Source organism: Phyllobates terribilis, unplaced genomic scaffold, assembly GCF_046119375.1.
Source record: "Phyllobates terribilis strain yellow unplaced genomic scaffold, ASM4611937v1 Scaffold_1__5_contigs__length_1240528914, whole genome shotgun sequence".
In the NCBI taxonomy this organism is placed as follows: domain Eukaryota; kingdom Metazoa; phylum Chordata; class Amphibia; order Anura; family Dendrobatidae; genus Phyllobates; species Phyllobates terribilis.
In genome coordinates, this window is record NW_027362761.1 from 388,460,864 (window position 1) to 388,487,360 (window position 26,497).

A 26,497-nucleotide genomic window follows, 5' to 3' on the forward strand; every position below is an offset into this window, starting at 1 on the left:
TGATAGTTGTAATGTGTAATCGTAACAGTCTGTGAAAGGTACAATGCTTGTCAACTACTCTCATACTTGGTGGGCACTTTACTCTTGAAAAGCAGAATGGTAGTACAACCATTCTTATGTTAAAGCTTGGTGATATATAGTTGCATCTAAGATGGTAGGGTGCTGTCAAACCCTTCCAAACCTGAGTTTTACAGAGACTGGTCTTTATTAAGCATAGCTCAATTCCATAAACTTGAATAATGCCTGCAAATAACAGCACTCCATTTGACTTGAATTTGTCTACTAGGGCTCGTGCAGACGACCGTAGTTTCGGTCAAAGTGCGATCCGTCAAAACATCGGACCGCACTCGGACCAATGTTATTCAATGAGGCAGTGCACATATCTGATTTTTCTTTGGACCAAGTGGTCTGAGGAAAAAAAAATCGCAGCATGCATGATTAACTTCCGATAATCGGATCGCACTGGGTCATTAAAGCCTATGGGTCTGTAAAAAAAATGGTGGTCTATCCTCTTCATCAATGAGTCTCGTTTTTTTTTTCTTAGACACAATGATAGATTGGTCTGGAAACCACATGGGCAACACCATGAAGAGGCCTTCATTAGGCTATGTCGCAACAGTCCTGATTATACGTGGGGTGACGTAATGTTCGGTAGATGAACTCCTCTAGTCTTTATTCCAGGTACACTAACAGCTTGGTGTTACATTGATTTGGTCATGGAACCAGTGGTACAGCCATTTCTCTAAAGTGTCCCCGAAGCCGTTTTTCATTACAAGAACATGAACCATGGCCTGCAGTGTCTCTCTTAATAAACTCATTGATACAAGACACATCAGTGCATGTATTTCTGCAAGTGAATGTTTTGAAATTTTTGTTCCCAATTTTTCATCATTTGCATATTCTTAAAATGCCTATCCATCCTAAGATTACCATAATTCTATGACTTTTCCTTCTTTGTGTTGCAATTTCAATAATGAGTAGTGAATATAAAATTGCAAAAAGATATTTACATTTTTAAGCTGATATATTGGTGTAGTTTACTGTATCGATTTATAAGGAGATTAGTCGGAAGTAGTGATGAGCGAGCGTGCTCGCAACTGCTCGGTACTCGCCCGAGCATCTCATTGTTGGAGATGCTCGGCAAGTACATCCTGGATGCTCGGGCGGGAACTTAAGTCCCCGCCCCGCATGTTTGGTGCTGTTTAGACAGCAAATAAACATGCAGGGATTGCCTGCCAACTCACTGAAATGCCGCAGCCATGTTGGTTGTGGCATTACAGTGATTGGCTGGCCGCATAGCGTCATTGGGTCTATTTAAGACCCGGTGACCCTATGCTCGTCCCAGTCTACCCTTCAGACAGGCAGAGTAGGGAGTGGTGCTGCTGAGCTAGGGAGAGAATTGGTGGTTTATTAGTTAAGTATAGGTATTCCACAGCAAAATATATATACATCTGAAATAACATTCCTTCTAAGGACTAATCCAGCTGCATATCAATCCTGGTGATAGCAGGAGTTAGGCACGCAGAGTTTGTGGAGAGTGTATAGAGCAGAATAGGGTCCATTTCATGTTCTGTCTGCTGCTGTTACAGATATCCATAGCACTAGATATCAGGGCTAATATTCTTGTTGCTCTTAATCCTGATTATTTGCTTAAAAAGCAATATAATACACAATTTTTACTGCTCCATATACTTGTTAGCAGAATACAGCCAGATTTGGCTGATTTTATTCGCATTGCTGTATTGTGGAAGCAGAGAAACTTGTCCATCATCAGACATGATCCGATATTACTGCGGTAATAATACAGACATTTTTGGGAGCGTGCCAGATATTACACTCCATTTAAAGTCTGACAGTTGTGTGTTGTTCACACCTATTCACACTTGGTCGCTGACTAATACCATGCTAGTTGGCCACTGCCTAAAACCGTGGTCATCAGAAGTGATCCGATATTACTGTGGTAATAATCATAACATTTTGGGGAGCGTGCCAGATATTATACTCCATTTAAAGTCTGCCAGTTGTGTGTGGTTCAACCTATTCACACTTGGTCACTGACCAAAACCATACTACAAGTCCACAGCCTAAAACCGTGGTCATCAGACTTTGTCCGATATTACTGCGGTAATAATCGTGACATTTTTGGGAGCGTGCCAGATATTTCACTCCATTTAAAGTATGCCAGTTGTGTGTTATTCACACTTGGTTGCTGCACATCATTCAACTGTTTACTGTAATTGGAATGAGACCTACAAATAAAAGAACACAGCACTTACAGTCAAATATGGTCGAGGTTCGAAGATATTTAGGGGTTGTTTTGCTGCCTCTATCACAGGGTGCCTAGACTATGTGCAAGGCATCATAAAATGTGAAGATTCCCAATGGATTTTGGGTTGCAATGTAGTACCCAGTGTCATAAAGCTGGGTTTGCATCCTAGGTCATGGGTCTTCCAGCAGGACAATGACCCCAAACATACCTTAAGAACCACCCATAAATGCATGGAAACAAAGAACTGGAGAGTTCTGCAGTGGTAATTCCAGCACCAGTAGCATCAAGTCTGTCACCACTATCTCTTACATTCAGAAACTGTAGAGAAACTGGCAATGACACATTAAATCATTAAATCTTGTTAACTTTGATTCATTCCTGTCAAATATGAAAATTGTCTGCCAGTGCCAACTTTGATGAATTTCTGTCAACTATGATAAATTTCTGTCAACCTTGATTTATTTCTGAGTACAGATCTCTTTAAAAATTATGAATATGTCAATGAGTACATGGAAAAAAAATTAAGTTATGGACTGTGTAAGAGATGTATGCGACCAGAATGAAAACTCATCTCGAGCTGATGATACCATCTAGCACCTGTCCCTATTGTAAATGCATCTAACAGATGTATCCATAGGGAATAGAATAGATTTGTATTTTTTTTCTGCAACACCAGCAGCACACAGTATAAGGCAATAATACCTGGCTGGATCGGTGTAATATGCTATCTATACTGAGATAGCTAACCCGTAAACGAATTTCAGATTTGAGAGGTAATATTGTAGAATATAGAATCTATTTGAATTGGCCTTCCCATTATTAAGGAGTGGGTCTCCTATACTGTTATTGCGTACGCAAGTTCAAGGGCTGCCAAAAATTAGGACACACTCCAATACACATTTGAAGAGACGTAGTAGAGGGCCTCAGTTAAAAAATGTTTTTCTATAATTAAGGAGTGGGTCTCCTAGACTGGTAATGCCCATGCATGGGCTGAAAAACGTTGACCCTTGGGGGATATACATATATATTATATATGAAGTTAGAGGTAGGCCTCTAAAAATAGTTCCTACACGCATCATAAACACCCTTAAAAAATGATGTGGGCATTGCATGATGGTCACCCTGGTGAGAGGATCTGCAAGGAAGAATGGCAGAAGATCCCCAAATCCAGCTGTGAAAAACTTGTTGCATCATTCCCAAGAAGACTCATGGCTGTACTAGCTCAAAAGGGTGCTTCTACTCAATACTGAGCAAAGGGTCTGAATACTTATGAACATGTGATATTTCAGTTTTTCTTTTTTAATAAATTTGCAAAAAATTTGACATTTCTGTTTTTTTTTCAGTCAAGATGGGGTGCAGAGTGTATATTAATGAGAAAAAAATGAACTTTTTAGAATTTACCAAATGGCTGCAATGAAACAAAGAGTGAAAAATTTAAAGGGGTCTGAATACTTTCCGTACCCACTGTATGGTGGTGGAGGATGAGGAAAAGGAGAAGGGTAGCATAAAATAGAAGAAATCCTGAAGTGTATACCCATGTCTGTGTGTTAAGGGTTGCATGGGAACAGACCCCCCCCCAAAAAAACCCCCACTGGATTTGAGTTCATGTTCCAATGCTATCATCTGGTGGTGTTGAGAAGTCTGGTCCAATCCAGCCCTTGTTCATTTTGATAAGAGTCAACCTGTCAGCATTTTCAGTTGACAGGCGGATGCGCCTTCAGTTATATCAGTTATAATGCCCCCAGCGGCACTAAAAAAACATCTCTAACAAAACGCTAGCGGTCAGGACCTCCAAGGCGTAAAGAGACAGTTCATGCCATGTGTCCAGCTTGGATACACAATAGTTGTAAAGTACAGAGTAATTACGGAGGGCGCTAGTACGGTCGCCAAGGTAGTCCTTCAGCATCTTCCAAAACTTTTCCCTCCTTGTCAGAGTACCCTGCGTATCAGGGTCTAGGAGCTGGGATGGTCTGAGAAAATTGTCCCAGACCTTTGCCAGTGTTTCCTTGCCTCTGCCGCATCTGGTTTGTGTCTCCTCGCCTGCACTCCTCAAGGAACTGTGACCTCTGCCGCCAGCATTGTCAGATGGGAATTTTTTTAATAATTCTTCAACAAGGGCCTTCTGGTGCTGCAACATTTTATTAGACCTCACCGCCACGGGAAGGAGAGATAGAAAGTTCTCCTTGTAGCGTGGGTGTAGTAGTTCTCCTTGTAGCATTGGTCTAGAACCATATACACAGAAATGTACGTGCCATCAATATCCAGCAGCTTATGAACAATCTAGTCATCTTTAGCTCCCAACCTCTCCCTCTCCTGTCCTCACTCAGCATTGTCACACTATAACAACACATTGCAGAGTGCCCTGGATGAAGCAGCACCTGCTACACGCAGAATGACTCGGCATAGATGGCAGTCCTGGCACACGATGCAAACACGTTTTCTCCACCGCTGCTTAAGGTGCACAGAGCGTCTGTTGAGAAAATCACTTTCAGCAGAAGACTTCATCCACTATAAGTTCATGCTCAAAACTTATAACTCTGCTCTCCATCTGGCTAAACAAGTTTACTTTACCACTCTCATCACATCTCTAGCCAACAATCCTAAATGACTTTTGAAACCTTCCACTCCCTCATGAGCCCTAAAGTACAGACCCCCATCATCACCAACCTAAGCGCTGACAATCTGGCCACTTATTTCCTACAAAAAATCAATCATATCCGTCAAGACATTTTTACACAATCCACTCAGAGTCTGGATCCCCTTCTTCTAGCACCTCAAGGTCACTTTTCATCTTTGAGCCTGTCAAAGAAAAAGAAGTGACCAGACTCCTTGCTTCTTCTCGCCCTACAACCTGCAACAGTGGCCCTATTCCCTCACATCTCCTTCAGTTCCTTTCCCCAGCTGTTACTACCCACCTAATTAAAATATTTAACCTCGCTCTTTCTTCGGGTATCTTTCCCTCTTCATTCAAACATGCAATCTTAACCCCTTTTCTTAGAAAGCCATCCCTGGACCAGAACTGCGCTGCTAACTACAGACCAGTCTCTAATCTTTATTTCATCTGTAAATTCCTGGAACACTTGGTCTACTCCCGTTTCATCCGCTATCCCTCAAATAGCACTCTTCTCGACCCTTTACAATCTGGTTTCCGCTCGTCACACTCTACTGAAACTGCCATCACTAAAGTCTCTACACTGTGTTCCAAATTATTATGCAAATAATATTTTCTCAGATTTTCCCAAATTACCTATATGAATTGCAGTCATTGAAATTTTCCAGTCAAATAACTATTAGAGTACAACTGAAAGGTTTTTGTACAAACTGCCTATGATAACAGTAGATTTTTAAAAAAATAAAAAACTCAAACTGCACTCAAAATGCATGTTCCAAATTATTATGCACAGCAGAGTTTTCAACCTTTTCATTTTAATAAAGAACAAAAAAATGGTAATTTTTGAAATTATGAGCATCAGCAGGTTATTACAGACTGAAATCAAACAATTTTCAACTCAAAACTTACATTGACTGCAATTCATATAGGTAATTTGGGAAAATCTGAGAAAATATTATTTGCATAATAATTTGGAACATAGTGTAATGATCTACAAACAGCTAAATCCAATTGACACTACTCCCTGCTGTTCCTCCTGTATCTCTGTGCTGCATTTGACACTGTGGATCACCAGCTCCTCTTCACTATGCTCCGCTCTATAGGACACCATTCTCTCCTCGTTCTGCCTCTCTTCAGGCCATCCACGCTGAACAGACGGTATGAATGTGGTGTGGGTAGTAACGACTGTAGCACAGGAAACCAGCTCCTGTTCCTCCTCCTCATTATCACCGAATCCGCATTGAGATGAGATGAGGCTGGGCTGTGTAGCATCAACCTGTATAGTTCCTTGCTCCATCTCATCGTGCTCTGCCTGCAATGCATCCTCTTTAATTGTGAGCAGCGATCATTTCAGTAGAGAGAGAAGCGGGATGGTGACACAAATTATGGCGTCATCGCCGCTCACCATCTTGGTGGAGTCCTCAAAGTTTTGGAGAACGGTACAGATGTCAGGCATCCATGCCCACTCATCAGCTCTTATGTGCTGAGGCTCATCTGAGTTCCGACGGGCATGTTGAAGCTAGTACTCAACAAATGCCCTCTGCTGCTCACAAATCCTTCCCAACATCTGCAACATTTATTTCCAATGCGTGTTAACATCACATACCAGTCGGTGAGCTGGAAGCTGCAAACGCTGCTGAAGTACTGCCAGGGCGCCGAAATCTGTAGTTGACTTCCACAATAATAACCCAGTGTGCAGTCAGTGAGATGTACTGTCCTTGGCCACTAGCACTTGTCCATGGTTAGGAGGTCCTTCACAGTAACTGCGTTGGTGAGGTTAAGGTAATGTTCTGGGACCCATGCTTGTGTAAGGTGGGGATGGCACATCGGGAGAAATAGTGGCGGCTGGGGACCGAGTACTGAGGGACAGCCGCCATGAGGTTGCAGAAAACTTACACCTCCACAAGCCTAAAAGGCAAAATTTCTAGTGAAAGCAGTTGAGAAAGGTGACAGTTTAGTATTGTGGCCTGTGGGTGGGTGGGTGGCAGCATATTTGCACTGGCCTTTCAAGGACTGGGGTAGAGACAACTGAACGCTGCGCTGGGACAATAACATGGATGTGGTTGCTGACGATGATGGTTGCAAGTGTGCAACGAGAGGTGCAGGGTGGGAGGCATCTTCGCCTGCATCATGGACAGAGGCTTAGCATGCACGTACAGCAGGGGAAGAGGCAGTGGTGTCACCCACAAACACTGTTTCTGGATCCTGGCGTTTGGCCCAACTACTCGGGAGCTTTGCTGTCATGTGCCTGAGCATGCTGGTGGTGGTCAGGCTAGTATTTTTGCTGCCCCTGCTGATGCTGGCATGGCAGATGTTGCAAATGGCCTTTTTTGGGTTAAATGGTCATTCTTTAAAAAAGAGCCAGACTCATGAAGACCTAGCAGTTGAACTGGCAACTTTCCTGGTATTGGTGTTTTGGGGAACAGTTGCCCACCTTGTGTCTGTCACCACTCCACTGCTTGTTCCTGCCTGTTGTGGTGCTACGCCTACCTCAGCCTCTGCGCTGCTGTCCTCACTATGCATGTCACCTCACCAGGTTGGGTCAGTGACTTCATCGTCCACCACCTCATTTTACACTTCCGCACCTGGTCCTCCTCCTGACTTTCTGTCAATTGTGTCTCATCATCATTCACCCCTTGCAACAGTAATTGTATTTTCCCACCATCACCTTCATGTGACCATGGCTGCTGAAATATTTGGGCATCACTACATGCAATCTCCTGTAGCCCCTGTTGAAGCGGACTGAGCGAGAGGCCAGAATCTATAAATGGAAAGATGAACAAAACAGCTCTTCGGAGTGTCCAAGTTTGGGATCAGCTGTCTCCACGCACTCGGCATGGTGGGAGGAAGGACGATCAGGGTGAGGAATATGTCGACTCCAAGAAAAAAAATCTCCCGGATCCGCACATTCCTCAAACAAGAATCTGCAAAACCAATTGTGCATGCCCTCATCATCTCCCGCTTCGACTACTGCAACCTCCTGCTCTCTTGCATCCCTTCTAACACTCTCGCACCCCTCCAATCTATCCTAAACTCTGCTACCCGACTAATTCACCTATCCCCCCGCTATTCCCCAGCCTCTCCTCTCTGTCAATCGCTTCACTGGCTCCCCATTGCCCAGAGACTCCAGTTCAAAACCCTAACCTTGGCACGCAAAGCCATCCACAACCTGTCTCCTCCATACATCTGTGAACTAGTCTCCTGATACTTACCTGAACACAACCTCCGATTCTAACAAGATCTCCTTCTCTACTGCCCTCTTCCCACAATCGCATACAAGATTTCTCTTGTGCACCCCCCCTACTCTAGAACTCTCTACCCCAACATATCAGGCTCTCGCCTACCGTGGAAACCTTCAAAAGGAACCTGAAGACCTACCTCTTCCAACAAGCCTACAATCTGCAGTAACAACCGCTCCACCATACTGCATGACCAGCTGTACCCTCACTTACTGTATCCTCACCCATCCCTTATAGACTGTGAGCCCTCGCAGGCAGGGTCCTCTCTCCTTCTGTACAAGTCCCTGTCACATTTTTGTTCAAGATTATTGTAATTGTTTTTGCTAAGTATACCCCTTTTTCACATGTAAGGCGCTATAATAATCAATAATAATTATAATAATGTAGTCCAGACTCACAGCTACTGAGACTGGACCGTGTGGAAGACAGGGTGGTGGTGGTTGCAAACTGACTGGAAGCATTATTTATATGCTATCCAATCAACAACCTTATCATACTGGTCTGGCTTCAAGAGTGGTATTTCATGGCCCCCTAGAAAGTGGTACAGGAAGCTAGGTCGACATGATGTGGGTGCTTGTTGTACTCCCTCAGCAGGCACAGTTTCATCTTATCCTCGGCCTCTGCGTGCACCATCACCATTAAGTCCACTTCCCCGACCCTTGAGACACGCCTTGCCTATTTTAAATAGAGTTTAATATTTGTCACGTTGCCAAAAATGTCTGTATTATTACCGCAGTAATATAGGATCACGTCTGATGACCACGGTTTTAGGAAGTGACCTGGGAGCCAGAGATGCTCCCAGGGGTGTCTGATCATGTCTCACACACCACATGACCACATTGAAAGCAATGCGAAAGTGCAAAAACGCATGAAAAACGCTACGTGTGAACATAGCCCAAGGTGTGGAGGAGCATTTCTGGTTTTGGTTATTTATTTTGCCTTATATACAAGTCATTACCCTGGAAAGAATGTTCCTTAACATTTTTTCCAGGAAAATCCATTTTGGCTTTGTTTTCGTATGTTTTATTTTGAATTTTGAGTCCGTAAAAGTGGCGTAATACTCTGACAACATTGTTCACAGCAGTGACCTGGGAGTCAGAGATGCTTCCAGGGGTCTTCCCCATGATGTTCCCATATCATTTGAGTACTGTTCCCATCGATTTGGCCAATTTTCAGGCCACTTGCAGACCTCTGGGGGGGCGCCGGAAAAATGCTTGAGTCTCCCATTGACTTACATTGGGCTCGTTGCTTGGGTCGAGCACCCGAGCATTACGATTTGCTCGACCCAAGCAACAAGCTCCCAAGCATTTTGGTGTTCGCTCATCACTAGTCGGAGGTTTCAAAAACTGAAACCAACAGGAGCTTTGATTCTAAGGCTATACATCGCCTTTTGAAATATTCGTCCTTGCTGATCAGGTCTTGTTTGTAAGAGTTAAAGCATGGCCAAAGGTCAAGTACTATCATATCTCCATCCTAAGGAAAGGGAGCAGTGTCAATATATCGATAAATTCAGTGCTGTCTAGAGTGAAAATTGAAATCTTACATCACAGTAGAAAAGCACCAGAATCCAGTGCAGAAAATCTCCTGTGTGTTACGTAGCTTTACATACACTGATGCATGAAAGGAGAACTAACATTTTAAATGAAGCTTCTGTGTCCTGGATTCTGCACATCTTTAGCCACTGCTTTATATCTTCTTATAAAGTCATATGTATCTACAGTGCAAATTTTACTGGTAGAGTCATGCAAACCACCAGGCCACAAAGGGGCACGGCATGACCAAATCAACCCTTCATATTGGGTTCCTGGACCTTCCTGGGTGCTTCTAGTAAAGTTTTTTGAAAGTCTCCAATTTTTGTGTTGTAAATGTTGGATATGATATCCAATAATATTTATTCAATTAATATTTACCATTAGAAATACAAATTACGGGGGCCGCATTGTTGACTTGGGAGGAATATATATGTAAGATTCAAACCAATTGGGGAAACCCCAAAAGAAACCCCTCACTAACAAGCCCTAAAACTTAACTTGTATTACTATTTAATATAGCGGGGTACATAGATAATTATACATTTTGTCCTTACACTACCTTAACCCCTTCACCCCCAAGCCCGCTTGCACCTTCATGACTAGGCCAAATTTTACAATTCTGACCACTGTCACTTTATGAGGTAATTATTCTGGAACTCTTTAACGCATCCCCCTGATCCTGAGAATGTTTTTTACATGACATATTGAACTTCATGATAGTGGCAAAACTTCTTTATTATATGACTTGCGTTTATTTGTGGAAAAAAACGGAAATTTGTTTAAAATTTGGAAAATGTTGTCATTTTTAAACTTTTAATTTGTATGGCCTTAAATCAGAGAGTTATGTCACACAAAATAGTTCATAAATAACATTTCCCACATGTCTACTTTACATCAGCACAATTTTTGAAACATAATTTTAAAATTTAAAAGTTGACCAGCGATTTCTCATTTTTCCAACAAAATTTACAAAACCATTTTTTAGGGACCACATCACATTTGAAGTGACTTTAAAGGGTCTTTAAGACAGAAATACCCTAAAGTGATACCATTCTAAAGACTTCACCCCTCAAGGTGTTCAAAACCACATTCAAAAAGTTTATTAACCCTTCAGGTGCTTCACAGGAATTAATGGAATGTGGAAGGAAAAAATAAACATTCACAAGGATAACAGGAGAAAATGGACTAAAAAAAATATTGTGCTATTTCTCCTGAGCATGCTGATACTCAATATGTGGAGGAAAACTATTGTTTGGGTGCACAGCAGGGCTTGGAAGGGAAGGAGCACCATTGGACTTTTTGAATGTAAAATTTGCTGGAATATTTAGCAGGCGCCATGTCGCATTTGCAGAGATCCTGATATTCCTAAACAGTGGAAACCTTCCACAAGTGACACCATTTTGGAAACTAGACCCCTCAGTAAACTTATATAGATGTGTGGTGAGCACCTTTAACCCCCAGGTGCTTAACAGAAGTTTATAACATTGAGTCGTGAAAATAAAAAAAATGACATTTTTTCCACAAAAATATTTTAGCTCCAATTTTTTTATTTTCACAAGGGTAACAGGAAAAATTGCACCATACAGTTTATTGTGCAATTTCTCCTGAGTACGCAGATACCTCATATGTAGGGGAAAACTACTGTTTGGGCGCACAGCAGGGCTTAGAAAGGAAGCTAACTCTGATGGAATGGTCTGTGGGTGTCATGTCGTGTTTGGAGAGCCCCTGTTGTGCCTAAACAGTGGAAAACCCCCACAAGTGACCCCATTTTGGAAACTAGACCCCTAATGAATTAATCTAGCGGTACAGTGATCATATTGACACCACAGGTGGGTCACAGAATTTTATTCCATTGGCAGAGAAGAAATAAAGAAAAAAAGAATTACATTTTTACCACCAAAATTTTATTTTAGCTCCAGAATTTTAATTTTTATACTGGGAAATGAGTAAAAATGGCATCAAAATGTGTCCCACAATTTATGCTGAATGTAGAAATACCCCATATGTGGCTGTGCAATACTAAGAAAATCCTGAAAACATGATGCGTTGTAGTGTTGTGAGGATGAGGATTGGGAAACCATCTAAACCATTCCATTGTAGCTCTGACAGTATGTTTAGGGTCGGTGTTCTGCTGGAAGGTGAACCTATGCCTCAGTCTCAAATCTTTTGCTGTCTCTAACAGGTTTTTCTCCAGGATTGCCCTGTATTAAGCTCCATCCATCTTCCCATCAACTCTTTCAAGGGGCCACACATCCCCAGGGCCCAACACCCTTATCCACCCATTTTTCCCACATAAGGTTTTATATGCAAGCTATGCCTGGTTTTCTTTTCACTCCCCATTCACACGAGGTTGTTTTGGCACATGGAGAGGTAAGACATTTAGTGTATCGGGACCATCAATATTAAAAGGTCACCTTGACATGGCTTTTGTGCTCTTTGATCAAAAAATGCTAACTAAATATCTTACGTCTTTAACATTTGCAACAATACTGGAGTTCATGCATTCAATAGTCGCAGTGAGCTGACTCATCCTGTACGTCTATGCTGGCATCAGTGTACAATCCATGTGCAGTCCCTTATTAACAATGTAAAGAATAGGAGAAGCATTGTAATTTATATATGCAAATGTGAAAAACACTGATGGATCCAAAACACTCGCAACCCTCATGCCATTTTTTCTGTATGTGAAAAAACATGAATGTCTGAATGGGGTCTAAAACAAAACATAGCCCATAGTGCGCAAATTGTACAGCGATTGAGACATAGAAAATATCAGCAAACTCTCAAAAAACTTGTCATGAATAATTTCAAGGCGGTAAGGAAAAGGCTGAAAGGAGTGAAAGCTATAAATACAATAAATATTTTATTCTGAGGATTACAGCGGTAAGTTTTAAGTCCTCACAGCATTTATACACCTTTTTATGTGTAAATACAGAAGATAATCAAAATGAGCGCAGAATCTTCCTCTCTCCTATATTATGGTTAGATTATGTACAAGAGCTTATATAATTTATGTAGCTTATATTATTACCTGATATACCAACTCCATAGACGTTGGCTTCTTGTATGAAGTCAAGCATTCCAATTATATCAGACACTTCAGTCGTAGCGACATTTTCACCTTTCCATCTAGAAAGAGGAAGCATAATTTCATTAAAATGTTTCATATTTCCACGAAGTACATTTTTAATTATTGTCAAAGAAACATTGCACTCTTCAAAGAAGGTACTTAGGAAAATAAATATCTAAGTAAAATGGACACTACAACCACCTGTCATATTGCTGTATGTGTAGATGGAGCCAAATGATGGTGTGAACATAAACTGCAACATTAGCCGTCATAAAAATATGGGCGTGGAATTACATCCTCTGGAGAATCTTATGGGAAACAACCTCAGTATCATTAGAAAACCAATTCTAACAGATTAACTGAGCTCCTCCAATTAAGTGGTGTAGCGTGGCGGAGGGAGGGTTAGGGGTGTTGGCCTGGGAGTAAATTTTTACGGTCTAAAGTTTTTAAAGAAACAAAAGCATTAAATTTTTTCTTTAAAAATGTTGCACTGGTAAGAAGTGATGTTACTAGTGATGACGATTCAAGGCAGTCAACATGCCAAGTGCCCAAGATCCCAGGGCGAGTGCCTCTTTGAATTATATCAGCATAAATACCATGCTGATACAATTGGATCCAATATTAGAGAAGGGAGCTGTAGGCCAACATTGTCAGCAGCCCAGAGCACAATATGCACAATATGTCAGCACTCAGCAGCCCAGAGTACAATATGCACAATATATCAGCACTCAGCAGCCCAGAGTACAATATGCACAATATGTCAGCACTCAGCAGCCCAGAGAACAATATGCACAATATATCAGCACTCAGCAGCCCAGAGAACAATATGCACAATATGTCAGCACTCAGCAGCCCAGAGTACAATATGCACAATATGTCAGCACTCAGCAGCCCAGAGAACAATATGCACAATATGTCAGCACTCAGCAGCCCAGAGTACAATATGCACAATATATCAGCACTCAGCAGCCCAGAGCACAATATGCACAATATGTCAGCACTCAGCAGCCCAGAGCACAATATGTCAGCACTCAGCAGCCCAGAGCACAATATGCACAATATGTCAGCACTCAGCAGCCCAGAGCACAATATGCACAATATGTCAGCACTCAGCAGCCCAGAGTACAATATGCACAATATATCAGCACTCAGCAGCCCAGAGCACAATATGCACAATATGTCAGCACTCAGCAGCCCAGAGCACAATATGCACAATATATCAGCACTCAGCAGCCCAGAGTACAATATGCACAATATGTCAGCACTCAGCAGCCCAGAGCACAATATGCACAATATGACAGCACTCAGCAGCCCAGAGCACAATATGCACAATATGTCAGCACTCAGCCGCCCAGAGTACAATATGCACAATATATCAGCACTCAGCCGCCCAGAGTACAATATGCACAATATATCAGCACTCAGCAGCCCAGAGTACAATATGCACAATATGTCAGCACTCAGCAGCCCAGAGTACAATATGCACAATATGTCAGCACTCAGCAGCCCAGAGTACAATATGCACAATATGTCAGCACTCAGCAGCCCAGAGCACAATATGCACAATATGTCAGCACTCAGCAGCCCAGAGCACAATATGCACAATATATCAGCACTCAGCCGCCCAGAGTACAATATGCACAATATATCAGCACTCAGCCGCCCAGAGTACAATATGCACAATAACGTCAGCACTCTGCAGCCCAGAGCACAATATGCACAATATATCAGCACTCTGCAGCCCAGAGTACAATATGGACAATATATCAGCACTCAGCAGCCCAGAGCACAATATGCACAATATGTCAGCACTCAGCAGCCCAGAGCACAATATGCACAATATGTCAGCACTCAGCAGCCCAGAGCACAATATGCACAATATGTCAGCACTCAGCAGCCCAGAGTACAATATGGACAATATATCAGCACTCTGCAGCCCAGAGTACAATATGCACAATATGTCAGCACTCAGCAGCCCAGAGCACAATATGCACAATATGTCAGCACTCAGCAACCCAGAGCACAATATGCACAATATATCAGCACTCAGCAGCCCAGAGCACAATATGCACAATATGTCAGCACTCAGCAGCCCAGAGCACAATATGCACAATATGTCAGCACTCAGCAGCCCAGAGCACAATATGCACAATATATCAGCACTCAGCCGCCCAGAGTACAATATGCACAATATATCAGCACTCAGCCGCCCAGAGTACAATATGCACAATATGTCAGCACTCAGCAGCCCATAGTACAATATGCACAATATGTCAGCACTCTGCAGCCCAGAGCACAATATGCACAATATATCAGCACTCTGCAGCCCAGAGTACAATATGGACAATATATCAGCACTCAGCAGCCCAGAGCACAATATGCACAATATGTCAGCACTCAGCAGCCCAGAGCACAATATGCACAATATGTCAGCACTCAGCAGCCCAGAGCACAATATGCACAATATGTCAGCACTTAGCAGCCCAGAGTACAATATGGACAATATATCAGCACTCTGCAGCCCAGAGTACAATATGCACAATATGTCAGCACTCAGCAGCCCAGAGTACAATATGCACAATATGTCAGCACTCAGCAGCCCAGAGCACAATATGCACAATATATCAGCACTCAGCAGCCCAGAGCACAATATGCACAATATGTCAGCACTCAGCAGCCCAGAGTACAATATGCACAATATATCAGCACTCAGCAGCCCAGAGCACAATAGGCACAATATGTCAGCACTCAGCAGCCCAGAGCACAATATGCACAATATGTCAGCACTCAGCAGCCCAGAGTACAATATGCACAATATATCAGCACTCAGCAGTCCAGAGTACAATATGCACAATATGTCAGCACTCAGCAGCCCAGAGCACAATATGCACAATATATCAGCACTCTGCAGCCCAGAGTACAATATGCACAATATATCAGCACTCAGCAGCCCAGAGCACAATATGCACAATATGTCAGCACTCAGCAGCCCAGAGCACAATATGCACAATATGTCAGCACTCAGCCGCCCAGAGTACAATATGCACAATATATCAGCACTCTGCAGCCCAGAGTACAATATGCACAATATATCAGCACTCAGCCGCCCAGAGTACAATATGCACAATATGTCAGCACTCAGCAGCCCAGAGCACAATATGCACAATATATCAGCACTCTGCAGCCCAGAGTACAATATGCACAATATATCAGCACTCAGCAGCCCAGAGCACAATATGCACAATATATCAGCACTCTGCAGCCCAGAGTACAATATGCACAATATGTCAGCACTCAGCCGCCCAGAGTACAATATGCACAATATATCAGCACTCAGCAGCCCAGAGCACAATATGCACAATATATCAGCACTCAGCAGCCCAGAGTACAATATGCACAATATATCAGCACTCAGCCGCCCAGAGTACAATATGCACAATATATCAGCACTCAGCAGCCCAGAGCACAATATGCACAATATGTCAGCACTCAGCAGCCCAGAGTACAATATGCACAATATGTCAGCACTCAGCAGCCCAGAGTACAATATGCACAATATATCAGCACTCAGCAGCCCAGAGTACAATATGCACAATATGTCAGCACTCAGCAGCCCAGAGTACAATATGCACAATATATCAGCACTCAGCAGCCCAGAGTACAATATGCACAATATGTCAGCACTCAGCAGCCCAGAGCACAATATGCACAATATGTCAGCACTCAGCAGCCCAGAGTACAATATGCACAATATATCAGCACTCAGCAGCCCAGAGTACAATATGCACAATATGTCAGCACTCAGCAGCCCAGAGCACAATATGCACAATATGTCAGCACTCAGCAGCCCAGAGCACAATATGCACAATAAGTCAGCACTCAGCAGCCCAGAGCACAATATGCACAATATATCAGCACTCTGCAGCCCAGAGCACAATATGCGCAATATGTCAGCACTCAGCAGCCCAGAGTACAATATGCACAATATATCAGCACTCAGCAGCCCAGAGTACAATATGCACAATATGTCAGCACTCAGCAGCCCAGAGTACAATATGCACAATATATCAGCACTCAACAGCCCAGAGTACAATATGCACAATATGTCAGCACTCAGCAGCCCAGAGCACAATATGCACAATATATCAGCACTCAACAGCCCAGAGTACAATATGCACAATATATCAGCACTCAGCAGCCCAGAGTACAATATGCACAATATGTCAGCACTCAGCAGCCCAGAGCACAATATGCACAATATGTCAGCACTCAGCAGCCCAGAGCACAATATGTCAGCACTCAGCAGCCCAGAGTACAATATGCACAATATATCAGCACTCTGCAGCCCAGAGCACAATATGCGCAATATATCAGCACTCAGCAGCCCAGAGTACAATATGCACAATATATCAGCACTCAACAGCCCAGAGTACAATATGCACAATATGTCAGCACTCAGCAGCCCAGAGTACAATATGCACAATATGTCAGCACTCAGCAGCCCAGAGCACAATATGCACAATATATCAGCACTCAGCAGCCCAGAGCACACTATGCACAATATGTCAGCACTCAGCAGCCCAGAGCACAATATGCACAATATGTCAGCAGCCCAGTGCAGGGGGCACAGTGCATCACTGCATTGTGACACCTGTGCCGACCCACTTTGTGTGCAGGGGAGAAGAGGACTTGGTCACTCAGATTAGGTGAGTACAAACTTTATATATATTTTTTGCAGAGGGTGGCACTAAGGAGGCATTATTACTTTTGACAGGGGAATTTAGGGGGCATCATTTTTATGTAAGGGTGCACTAAAAGTACATTATTTGTTTTAAGTGGGCACTCGGTGGACATTATTATTTGGGTAAGAACAATATTTGATTTGCCCCAGGTGTTGGCAACCCAAGCTACTCCACTGTTTAATGCAGTGAGACAGATTACTGTACAGTGTTTGGCGGAAAAAGTACAATTCCAAGGATAAAAATGACATTGAGCAATCAAGCAATGATTGACACTTCAGTCTTGCAGGCTGGGTATGTGATTCCATTCTATAATAAAAGGGTACATCTCAGGATCAATACATAATAAGGATTGCAATGTACTTCCAAAGTGAATATATCCTATAAAAAAGCACTAGAAGAGGTTTCTGGTAGAACAACATGACTTTGAATTTGAGTGGTTTATTGTTGGTATAATATGGGTGAACGGGTATGCAGTTTCGAAATACTCTCTGTTCCCTTTTAAACTTTCCAAGGTCATTGACCTAAACAATGAAATCTTAGCTGCTGGCTTCTAACATAGTGCACATTCTGAATCAGCCCCAGCCCCCTCAGCCTCCCTGTGTCATCTTTGCCATCACAATGAGCCTAGTCATCCAAGTGTTGGTAGCCCTGTAGCACAATGATCTGAAAGTTGGATGCTTCACAATTTCCTTTTTAAGACTTTATCTTTGCACTGTTCCTCGTTACTTCTGTAGGGCAAGTGTTATGTAGTAATTAGTGTTGAGCGAGCATGCTCGACACTGCTCGTTACTCGTCCCGAGCATCTCACTACTCGGGATGTTCGGCGAGCACCGAGCATTTCCGGGTTACTCGGGCGGGAGCTCGGGTCTCCGCCCTGCACGTTTGGCGCTCTTTATAGAGCCAATGAACATGCAGGGATTGCCAGTCAGTCACTGTAATGCCGCAGCCATGTTGTTTGTGGGCATTACAGTGATTGGCTGGCCGCACAGCGTCACCTCAAGTATTTAAAACCTGGCGCCGCCATCTTGGACACAGTCGCTCAGGATCAGACAGTGTAGGGTCAGTGCTGCAGAGCTAGGGAGAGATTTATACTGCAAAATAGTTAGTGTAGGGTCTCTAAAGCCTGCAAAATCAAACAAACAGTCCTTCTCAGGACTAATATCCATCCCAGATATCAGGCAGGCAGGCAGGCTGTATAGGAGACGCAGTGGTTATACCAACAAACACTGCATTACAGTCCTGTGTGCTCCTGCTGGTCAAATTTCTAAAACTTAGCCCCAGGTCTCAGGTGCAAGGAAAAATCCTTTTTTTTTTCATCTAAATCCTGTTTGTTTGTTTTTTTTCCTCAGTCAGACTGTACAAATACCCATCTTATTAACCTTTCGGTATCCCCCCCCCCCCCCCCAAAAAAAAAATTGAATGTGTCTGTGAGTGTACAGACACAAATATATCTGTTTAAAAGAGTCTGGTGTAGACCAGAGAACTAGAACTGTGTTTTGCCTCTTCTGTAGCAAAGGCGAGAGAGCTCCTACATGATGCTTCAAAGATGGAGAGAGGCTGCCATCTGCTGGCCAGACACAGTCAAGCGGAACCAAGATATGCAAGGGAAGTTGAAGGGAGAGCAGATTTAGACGCTGGACCCAATCAGGTGACTTCCAGGAAGGAGTTCGGGGAGATAAGAGGCCAGTGCGCCAAACCTGAGTGATCTTTGGCGCCAAGCAGCAGAAAGGAGCAGACGTGTTCCCAGCGTGCTGAGAAGCCCCGCGTGACAGGCCTAAGCCAGAGGCCTGTGAGGTGCCACAGCCGGGCACCGGTAGAGGTGCTCCGGATCCCTCACAGATGTGACCCGAGTGCTGTGCCTGCTGAGGAGACTCGGAACCTGCTTGCGGTGCTGAGTGAGTTTGCGGAACCCGACGTCGCCCGCCGACAAACGAGGTCTCGACCCCCCTACCCAAGGCTCGAGAGATTGCCTCCAACGGCCAAGCAGAGAGGATTTGAGAGACGGCTGCCCCAGGAAAGTCACGCCAGCGAAAGCAGAGGAGCTGCATACGTGAACAGGGCCGTCACTTCTACTGTTCACCCACGGTACCGGGGACAATTGGGTTTAGGTACTCAGGTTGGGAGGGGGACGGTTGGGGCTAAACAAGCTCAACGTGATCTAATTGAATTTATCCGGAAAAAGACTCACGGCCTAGCGGGAATAACCGGTGACCACCGCTAGAGCCATATGCACAGTTAAGGAACTCACGTGGTGTCTCCCATGATCGAGGGCACCACATTACCTTGAGAGACTTTGCATTTTGCTAATACTTCGAATTACTGTTTATTACCCTTGTTGCAATCCCTTGTTCAGTGTACCTGTTATATATATATAAACTGTTTATATTTAACTCTTACTGTTCTCGCCTTGTGCCTCTGTGAGTTGCATCCCGGCACCTGCATTACACTTCCACGGTTCAAATGTGGGTGTTCTCAACCTGCTTGCCTTTTTTCCATAAAAAAAAACAGTTTGAGTATGTCGATGACTGTTCAGACACCAATATATCTATTTTAACAAGTCTGGTATACACCAGGAAATTATAACTTTGGTTTTGCAGTTCCACGGTTCAAATCTCTATATTATCCACTTTTTTGTCTTTTTTGCATTAAAAAAAAACATTTTCAGTGTCTCGCTGACTGTTCAGACACCAATATATCTGTTTAAAAGAGTCTGGTGTAGGCCAAAGAACTAGAACTGTGTTTTTCCTCTTCTACGGTTCAAATCTGGGTGTTATCAACCTGCTTGCCTTTTTTCCATAAAAAAAAACAGTTTGAGTGAGTCGCTGACTGTTCAGACACCAACATATCTATTTTAACAAGTCTGGTATACACCAGGAAATTATAACTGTGGTTCTGCAGTTCCACGGTTCAAATCTCCGTATTATCCACTTTCACTTTTTTGTCTTTTTGCATAAAAAAAAACATTTTCAGTGTCTCGCTTACTGTTCAGACCCCAATATATCTGTTTAAAAGATTCTGGTGTAGGCCAGAGAACTAGAACTGTGGTTTTCCTCTTCCCGTGTTCAAATCTGGGTGTTATCAACCTGCTTGCCTTTTTTCCATAAAACAAAAACAGTTTGAGTGTGTCGCTAACTGTTCAGACACCAATATATCTATTTTAACAAGTCTGGTATACACCAGGAAATTATAACTGTGGTTTTGCAGTTCCACGGTTCAAATCTCTGTATTATCCACTTTTTGTCTTTTTTGCATAAAAAAAAAACATTTTCAGTGTCTCGCTGACTGTTCAGACACCAATATATCTGTTTAAAAGATTCTGGTGTAGGCCAGAGAACTAGAACTGTGGTTTTCCTCTTCCATGGTTCTAATCTCCTTTTTATTACCCTTTTGCCATTGATAGTGCGAGTGTAAGCTATTTTACTTCATTTACAATGGGCAAGGTGCGTGGCAAGGGACGTGGAACTGGACATTCTGGTGATGGTGCGTGCAGAGGACGGGGCCGTGGCCAAGGTGAAAATGTGCCACAACCAACAGCCACATCTTCTCGCTCCCAGTTCTTGACCGAATTACTAGGGAAGCACACAACAATACCACTATTGCGAACTGATCAGTGTGAACAGGTTATTAATTGGATAGTAGATAATACTTCCAGTCACCTGGGCACCACCACCTCCGGTCTGTCTTCCACATGGTCAAGTGTTAGTAGCCGTGAGTCTCGACCGCATACTCCTCCTCACCCTGATGCTCCTTCCTCCCACCATGCCGAGCAACTGATCCCACAGTTGGACACTCTGAAGAGCTGTTCACTGGTCCATTTCCATAATTGGGCCCCTTGCCTGCTCCGCTTGTAGTGGTGGAAGAGGAGATCCCATGTAGTGATGGCCAAATATTTGAACAGCCACGGCCACAGGAAGGCGACGCTGGCAATTTGTCACAAGAGGTGGACGATGAGGAGACACAATTGCCACAAAGTGAGGAGGAGGACCGTGGTGCGGAAGTGGAAGAGAAGGAGGTGGTGGATGATATAGTAACTGACCCAACGTGGCAGGAGGAGACGCAGAGTGAGGCCAGCCGCACACAGGGGGAGGGAGGCAGAGTACCCCAACAGGCAGGAAGAAGCAGTGTGGTGGAAGCAGACAGAAGGCGGGCAACCGTTCCCCGTAACACCAACACAAGGGACGTTGCCAGTACAACCGGTAGGTCTTCCAGAGTCTGAAATTTTTTTAAAGACTCTACTGATAACCCCAAAAAGGCCATTTGTACCACCTGCCAGGCCAGCATCAGAAGGGGTGACAAAACTACCAGCCTGACCACCAACAGTATGATCAGGCACATGTCAGCAAAGCACCTGACTTTGTGGGGCGTACTCCAGGGTCCACGACCAGTGTCAGCGGGTTTCACCACTGCTTCTTCCGCTGGTGTGTCTGTAAGAAAACCCCCTGTTGTGCGTGCAAGGCAATCCCCTGTCCATACTGCATGCAAAGATGCCCCCTCCTCTCAGTCTTCACTTGTTATGGCAGTTTCTCAAGAAACAGCATCAACGTCCTCGTCCACGTCCCACCGCAGCGTTCAATTGTCCATATCCCAGACCTTTGAACAAAAGCGCAAATTCGTAGCCAAAGCCCCACAGGCCACAGTCCTAAATTCGCAAATTTCACGACTGCTTGCATTGGAAATGCTGCCTTTTAGGCTGGTGGAGACGGAATCCTTCCGCAACCTTATGGCGGTGGCCGTCCCTCGGTACTCGGTCCCCAGGCGACACTATTTTGCCCGGTGTGCCATCCCCGCACTACACAAGCATGTGTCCCAAAACATCTGCCGTGCCATCAATAACGCAGTTACTGGGAGAGTCCACCTGACAACGGACACGTGGACAAGTGCTTGTGGGCAGGGACGGTACATCTCCCTGATGGCACACTGTGTAAACATAGTGGAAGCCGGGACCCAGTCAGATCTTGGGACGGAACACATCCTCCCCACACTGAGGATTGCGGGCCCTATGTCAGTCAGAGTTGCCCCCACAGTGTACAGCTCCTGCGCATCCTCCTCCTCCTGCTCCTCATTTTCAGCCTCCATCTCAGATATCGCATCAGTTACAAGCTGGAAGCACTGCAGTATTGCCTCAGCCAAGCGGCAACAGGCTGTGCTGAAACTCACAAGCTTAGGTGATAAACCTCACACGGCTTGTGAGTTGTGGACAGCTGTGAAAGAGCAGGCAGATCTGTAGCTGAGAACGGTGAACCTACATCCAGGCATGGTCCTGTGTGACAATGGCCGTAACCTGGTGGCGGCTCTGAGGCGAGGCGAGATCACACACGTACCATGCCTGGCTCATGTGCTTAACCTCGTGGTTCAGCGGTTTCTTAAATTGTACCCCGAGTTGCCAGATCTGCTTGTCAAAGTACGCCGCCTGTCAGCTCATTTTCGGTAGTCGGCTACAGCTTCCGCCGCCCTTGCTGTTGCAGCAGCGTTTGCAGCTTCCGGCACTCCGACTGGCGTGTGATGTCCCCACACGTTGGAACTCTACCCTCCACATGTTGCAAAGGATTTGTGAGCAGAAGAAAGCAGTTGTGGAGTACCAGCTGCAACAAGGCCGTCGATATTCAGGTCAGACTCCACACATAAGACCTCAGGAGTGGACCTGGATGTCTGACATATGTACCATCCTGATAAACTTTGAGGAGAAGATGGTGAGTGGCGATGACGCCATCATTAGCATCAGCATCCCACTTGTCTGTCTTTTGCAATGCTCTCTGCAGAGAATTAAAGAGGAGGCATTGCAGCCAGAGTATGATGAGATGGATCAAGAAGCCGTAGCGGGCGATTACACACAGCCCAGCCTCATCTCATCCCAACGTGCATTGGGGGACAATGAGGGAGAGGAGGAGGAGGAGGAGGAAGAACAGGAGCTGGTATCATGCGCTGTAGACAGTAGTACCTGTACAACTGTCATACCGTCAATTCAGCGTGGGTGGCCTGAGGACAGGGGGGAGGAGGGGGAGGAGGAGAGCATGGTCAGTCGTCATCTTGGTGAGGACACGGAAGTCTTGCCCATTACCAGTCTGGCACGCATGGCTGACTTTATGTTACGCTGCCTTAACTGTGACCCTCGCGTTGTCAAAATGTTGGGTGACAGTCATTACTGGTTGGTGACACTTTTAGACCCCCGCTACAAGGAGAACTTTCACTTTCTTATTCCTGAGGTGGAGAGGTCTACAAAAATGGGGCAGTACCAGAAGGCCCTTGCTGCAGAACTGTTAAAAAAATTCCCATCTGAACACGCTAGCAGCAGAGGTCACAGTTTGTTGACCAACCAAGGCATACAGGCTAGAGAGACGCAACTCCAATCAAGCAGAGGCAGGGGAACACTGTCAACGTTCTGGGACAGTTTTCTCTCACAAGGAGTGGAAAGTTTCAAAAGATGGTGAGGGAGTACCTTGCCGACCGTACCAGCATCCTCCATGATTCCTCTGTGCCTTTTAATTATTGGGTATCCAAGCTGGACACTTGGAATGAACTCGCTCTCTCGCCTTGGAGGTCCTGGCCTGCCCTGCTGCTAGTGTGTTATCGGAGCATGTTTTTAGTGCTGCTGGGGGAAGGGTCATTAAAACCGTCTTGTTAAACCACTCTGAACTCCACAGCTCTTCCAAGGGGCATTGAAATGTTGTTTTTAATTAACTCTAACCTCCACGACTCTTCCAACGGGCATTGCAATTCCTCCTAATTTTAGTCAGCTTTTGCTATTCAATGCATAGTCGAACACTAAGGGAGATCGACTCCCCAATAATGGGTAGAAGGTTTTTAGTACGCTGTAATCCACGTCTGTTTCAAGGGGCATTGCAGTTCCTCATAATTTTTGGAAAGCCTTCCATTCACTGCTTAGGCCAACAGTGTACTGGAGACCCAGTTGCTATAAATGGAAAAAATGGTTTAGTTAAGGCCCTCTGACCTCCATGTCACTTCCAAGGGGCATTGGAGTGCCTCAAAATTTTTGGTAGGCATTGCACTCACTGTATGCCCTATAATTGTGTAGCCGAACCGCTCCTTTTGGTACAGAAACATATCCTACAAGACATGTGTGGTTGACTGGCCTGATATTGATGTGAATGGTCCCTGTTCCTCCTGCTCTTTCTCCTTTGCCACCACCTCATCCATCATTTATCGCCTGAAGCTTTGTTTTAACGGGAGTCATAGAACTGGGATAGTAGCAGGAAGACATCCAGCAATCCTCGGAGGAGGTAGGATATGCGCCAAAACGCTGACCACCTCAGGCCTAGGTGCTACTACATACATGCGCTTGCATTCCAAGGAACAGAAAGCTAAGGAGATGGATGGCCTCATGATCATGAATAATTTACTCGTTGTGTAGGAGGCTGACCACTGCTGCTGTCTACCTTCTGAACTTTGTGTTGAAGCTTGATTGACCCAGGACCCGCAATCCTCTATGTCTGCAGGACGTGTTGCATCCCAGTGTCCAACTGTGTCCCGGTTTCCACAATATTAACCCAGTGTGAAGGCGTCAGTGAGATGGACCATCCCTGGCCACATTCACTTGTCCACGTGTTTGTGGTTAGGCTGTCCTTCAAACAGGGCCGGCTGGGGACCATTTATGGACACCCGGCCGCCGCCAGGTGGCTGGGGACCGTGTGTGGACAACCGGCCGCCGGGCGGCTGGGGAATGAGTATGGATACCAGGCCGCCGACGCAGCCATGACGTGGCGGCCAGATTCCACCTCCACATGCCTAAAAGGCCCAATTTCAAGTGCAAGCAAGCAGTATGGTATTGCAGCCTGGGGGTGGGTGGGTGGCAGGCTGCACACTTACGCTTGCATTCCAAGAAAACAAAGCAGATGCTAACTTCTATCATCATCATCATGCTCCTCACCTTGGCACTCTCAACTCCCCTGATGGAGAAGCCAGGGCCCATCGGAGGAGTCTGGTTGTCTGGTGGGCTCGGCCAATGCTGCCCTAAAGCAGGCCAGGCTAAGAAAAGTGTGGGGAAGGTTACCGGGACAAATAGGGGCGGCTGGGGACAGAGTATGGACACCCGGCCGCCCCCTGGTGGCTGGGGACCGAGTGTGGACACCCGGCCGTGGGGCGGCTGGGGACTGAGTATGGACACCCGGCCACCCCCTGGCGGCTGGGGACCAAGCGAGGACACCTGGCCGCCCCCTGGCGGCTGGGTACCGAGTGTGGACACCCGGCCGCCGGGCGGCTGGAGACTGAGTATGGACACCAGGCAGCCAACGCAGCCATGATGTGGTGGCCAGATTCCGCCTCCACATGCCTAAAAGGCCCAATTTCAAGTGCAAGCAAGGTAGCAGTATGATATTGCAGCCTGGGGGTGGGTGGGTGTCAGGCTGCACACTTAAGCTTGCATTCCAAGAAAAGAGAGTAGATGCTAACTTCTATCATCATCATCATGCCCCTCACCTTGGCACTCTCAACTCCCCTGATGGAGAAGCCAGGGCCCACGGGAGGAGTCTGGTTGTCTGGTGGGCTTGGCCAATGTTGCCCTAAAGCAGGCCAGACTAAGAAAAGTGTAGGGAAGGTTACCGGGACAAATAGGGGCGGCTGGGGACCAAGTATGGACACCCGTCCCCCCCCTGGCGGCTGGGGACCAAGCGTGGACACCCGGCCGCCGGGCGGCTGGGGACTGAGTATGGATACCAGGCCGCCGACGCAGCCAGGACGTGGTGGCCGGCGTCTGCCTCCACAAGCCTAAAAGGCCTCATTTCAAGTGCAAGCAAGCTAGCAGTATGGTATTGCAGCCTGGGGGTGAGTGGGTGGCACACTTTCGCTTGCATTCCAAGAAAACAAAGCAGATGCTAACTTCTATCATCATCATCATGCTCCTCACCTTGACACTCTCAACTCCCCTGATGGAGAAGCCAGGGCCCACCGGAGGAGTCTGGTTGTCTGGTTGGCTCGGCCAATGCTGCCCTAAAGCAGGCCAGGCTAAGAAAAGTGTGGGGAAGGTTACCGGGACAAATAGGGGTGCGGCTGGGGACCGAATATGGACACCTGGCAGCCG

At 45.4% G+C, this 26,497-nt stretch overlaps 1 protein-coding gene across 1 annotated transcript in view; it reads right to left on the reverse strand.

The window, feature by feature from the left end:
* The window catches only part of SLC27A6 (solute carrier family 27 member 6), a 106,379-nt gene that overhangs the window by 11,374 nt on the left and 68,508 nt on the right, over nucleotides 1-26,497 (reverse strand). Inside the window, exon 9 of the mRNA XM_073676552.1 lies at nucleotides 12,683-12,780. Coding sequence (XP_073532653.1) covers nucleotides 12,683-12,780 — 98 coding nt within the window. The remainder of the gene's footprint in view (nucleotides 1-12,682; nucleotides 12,781-26,497) is intronic.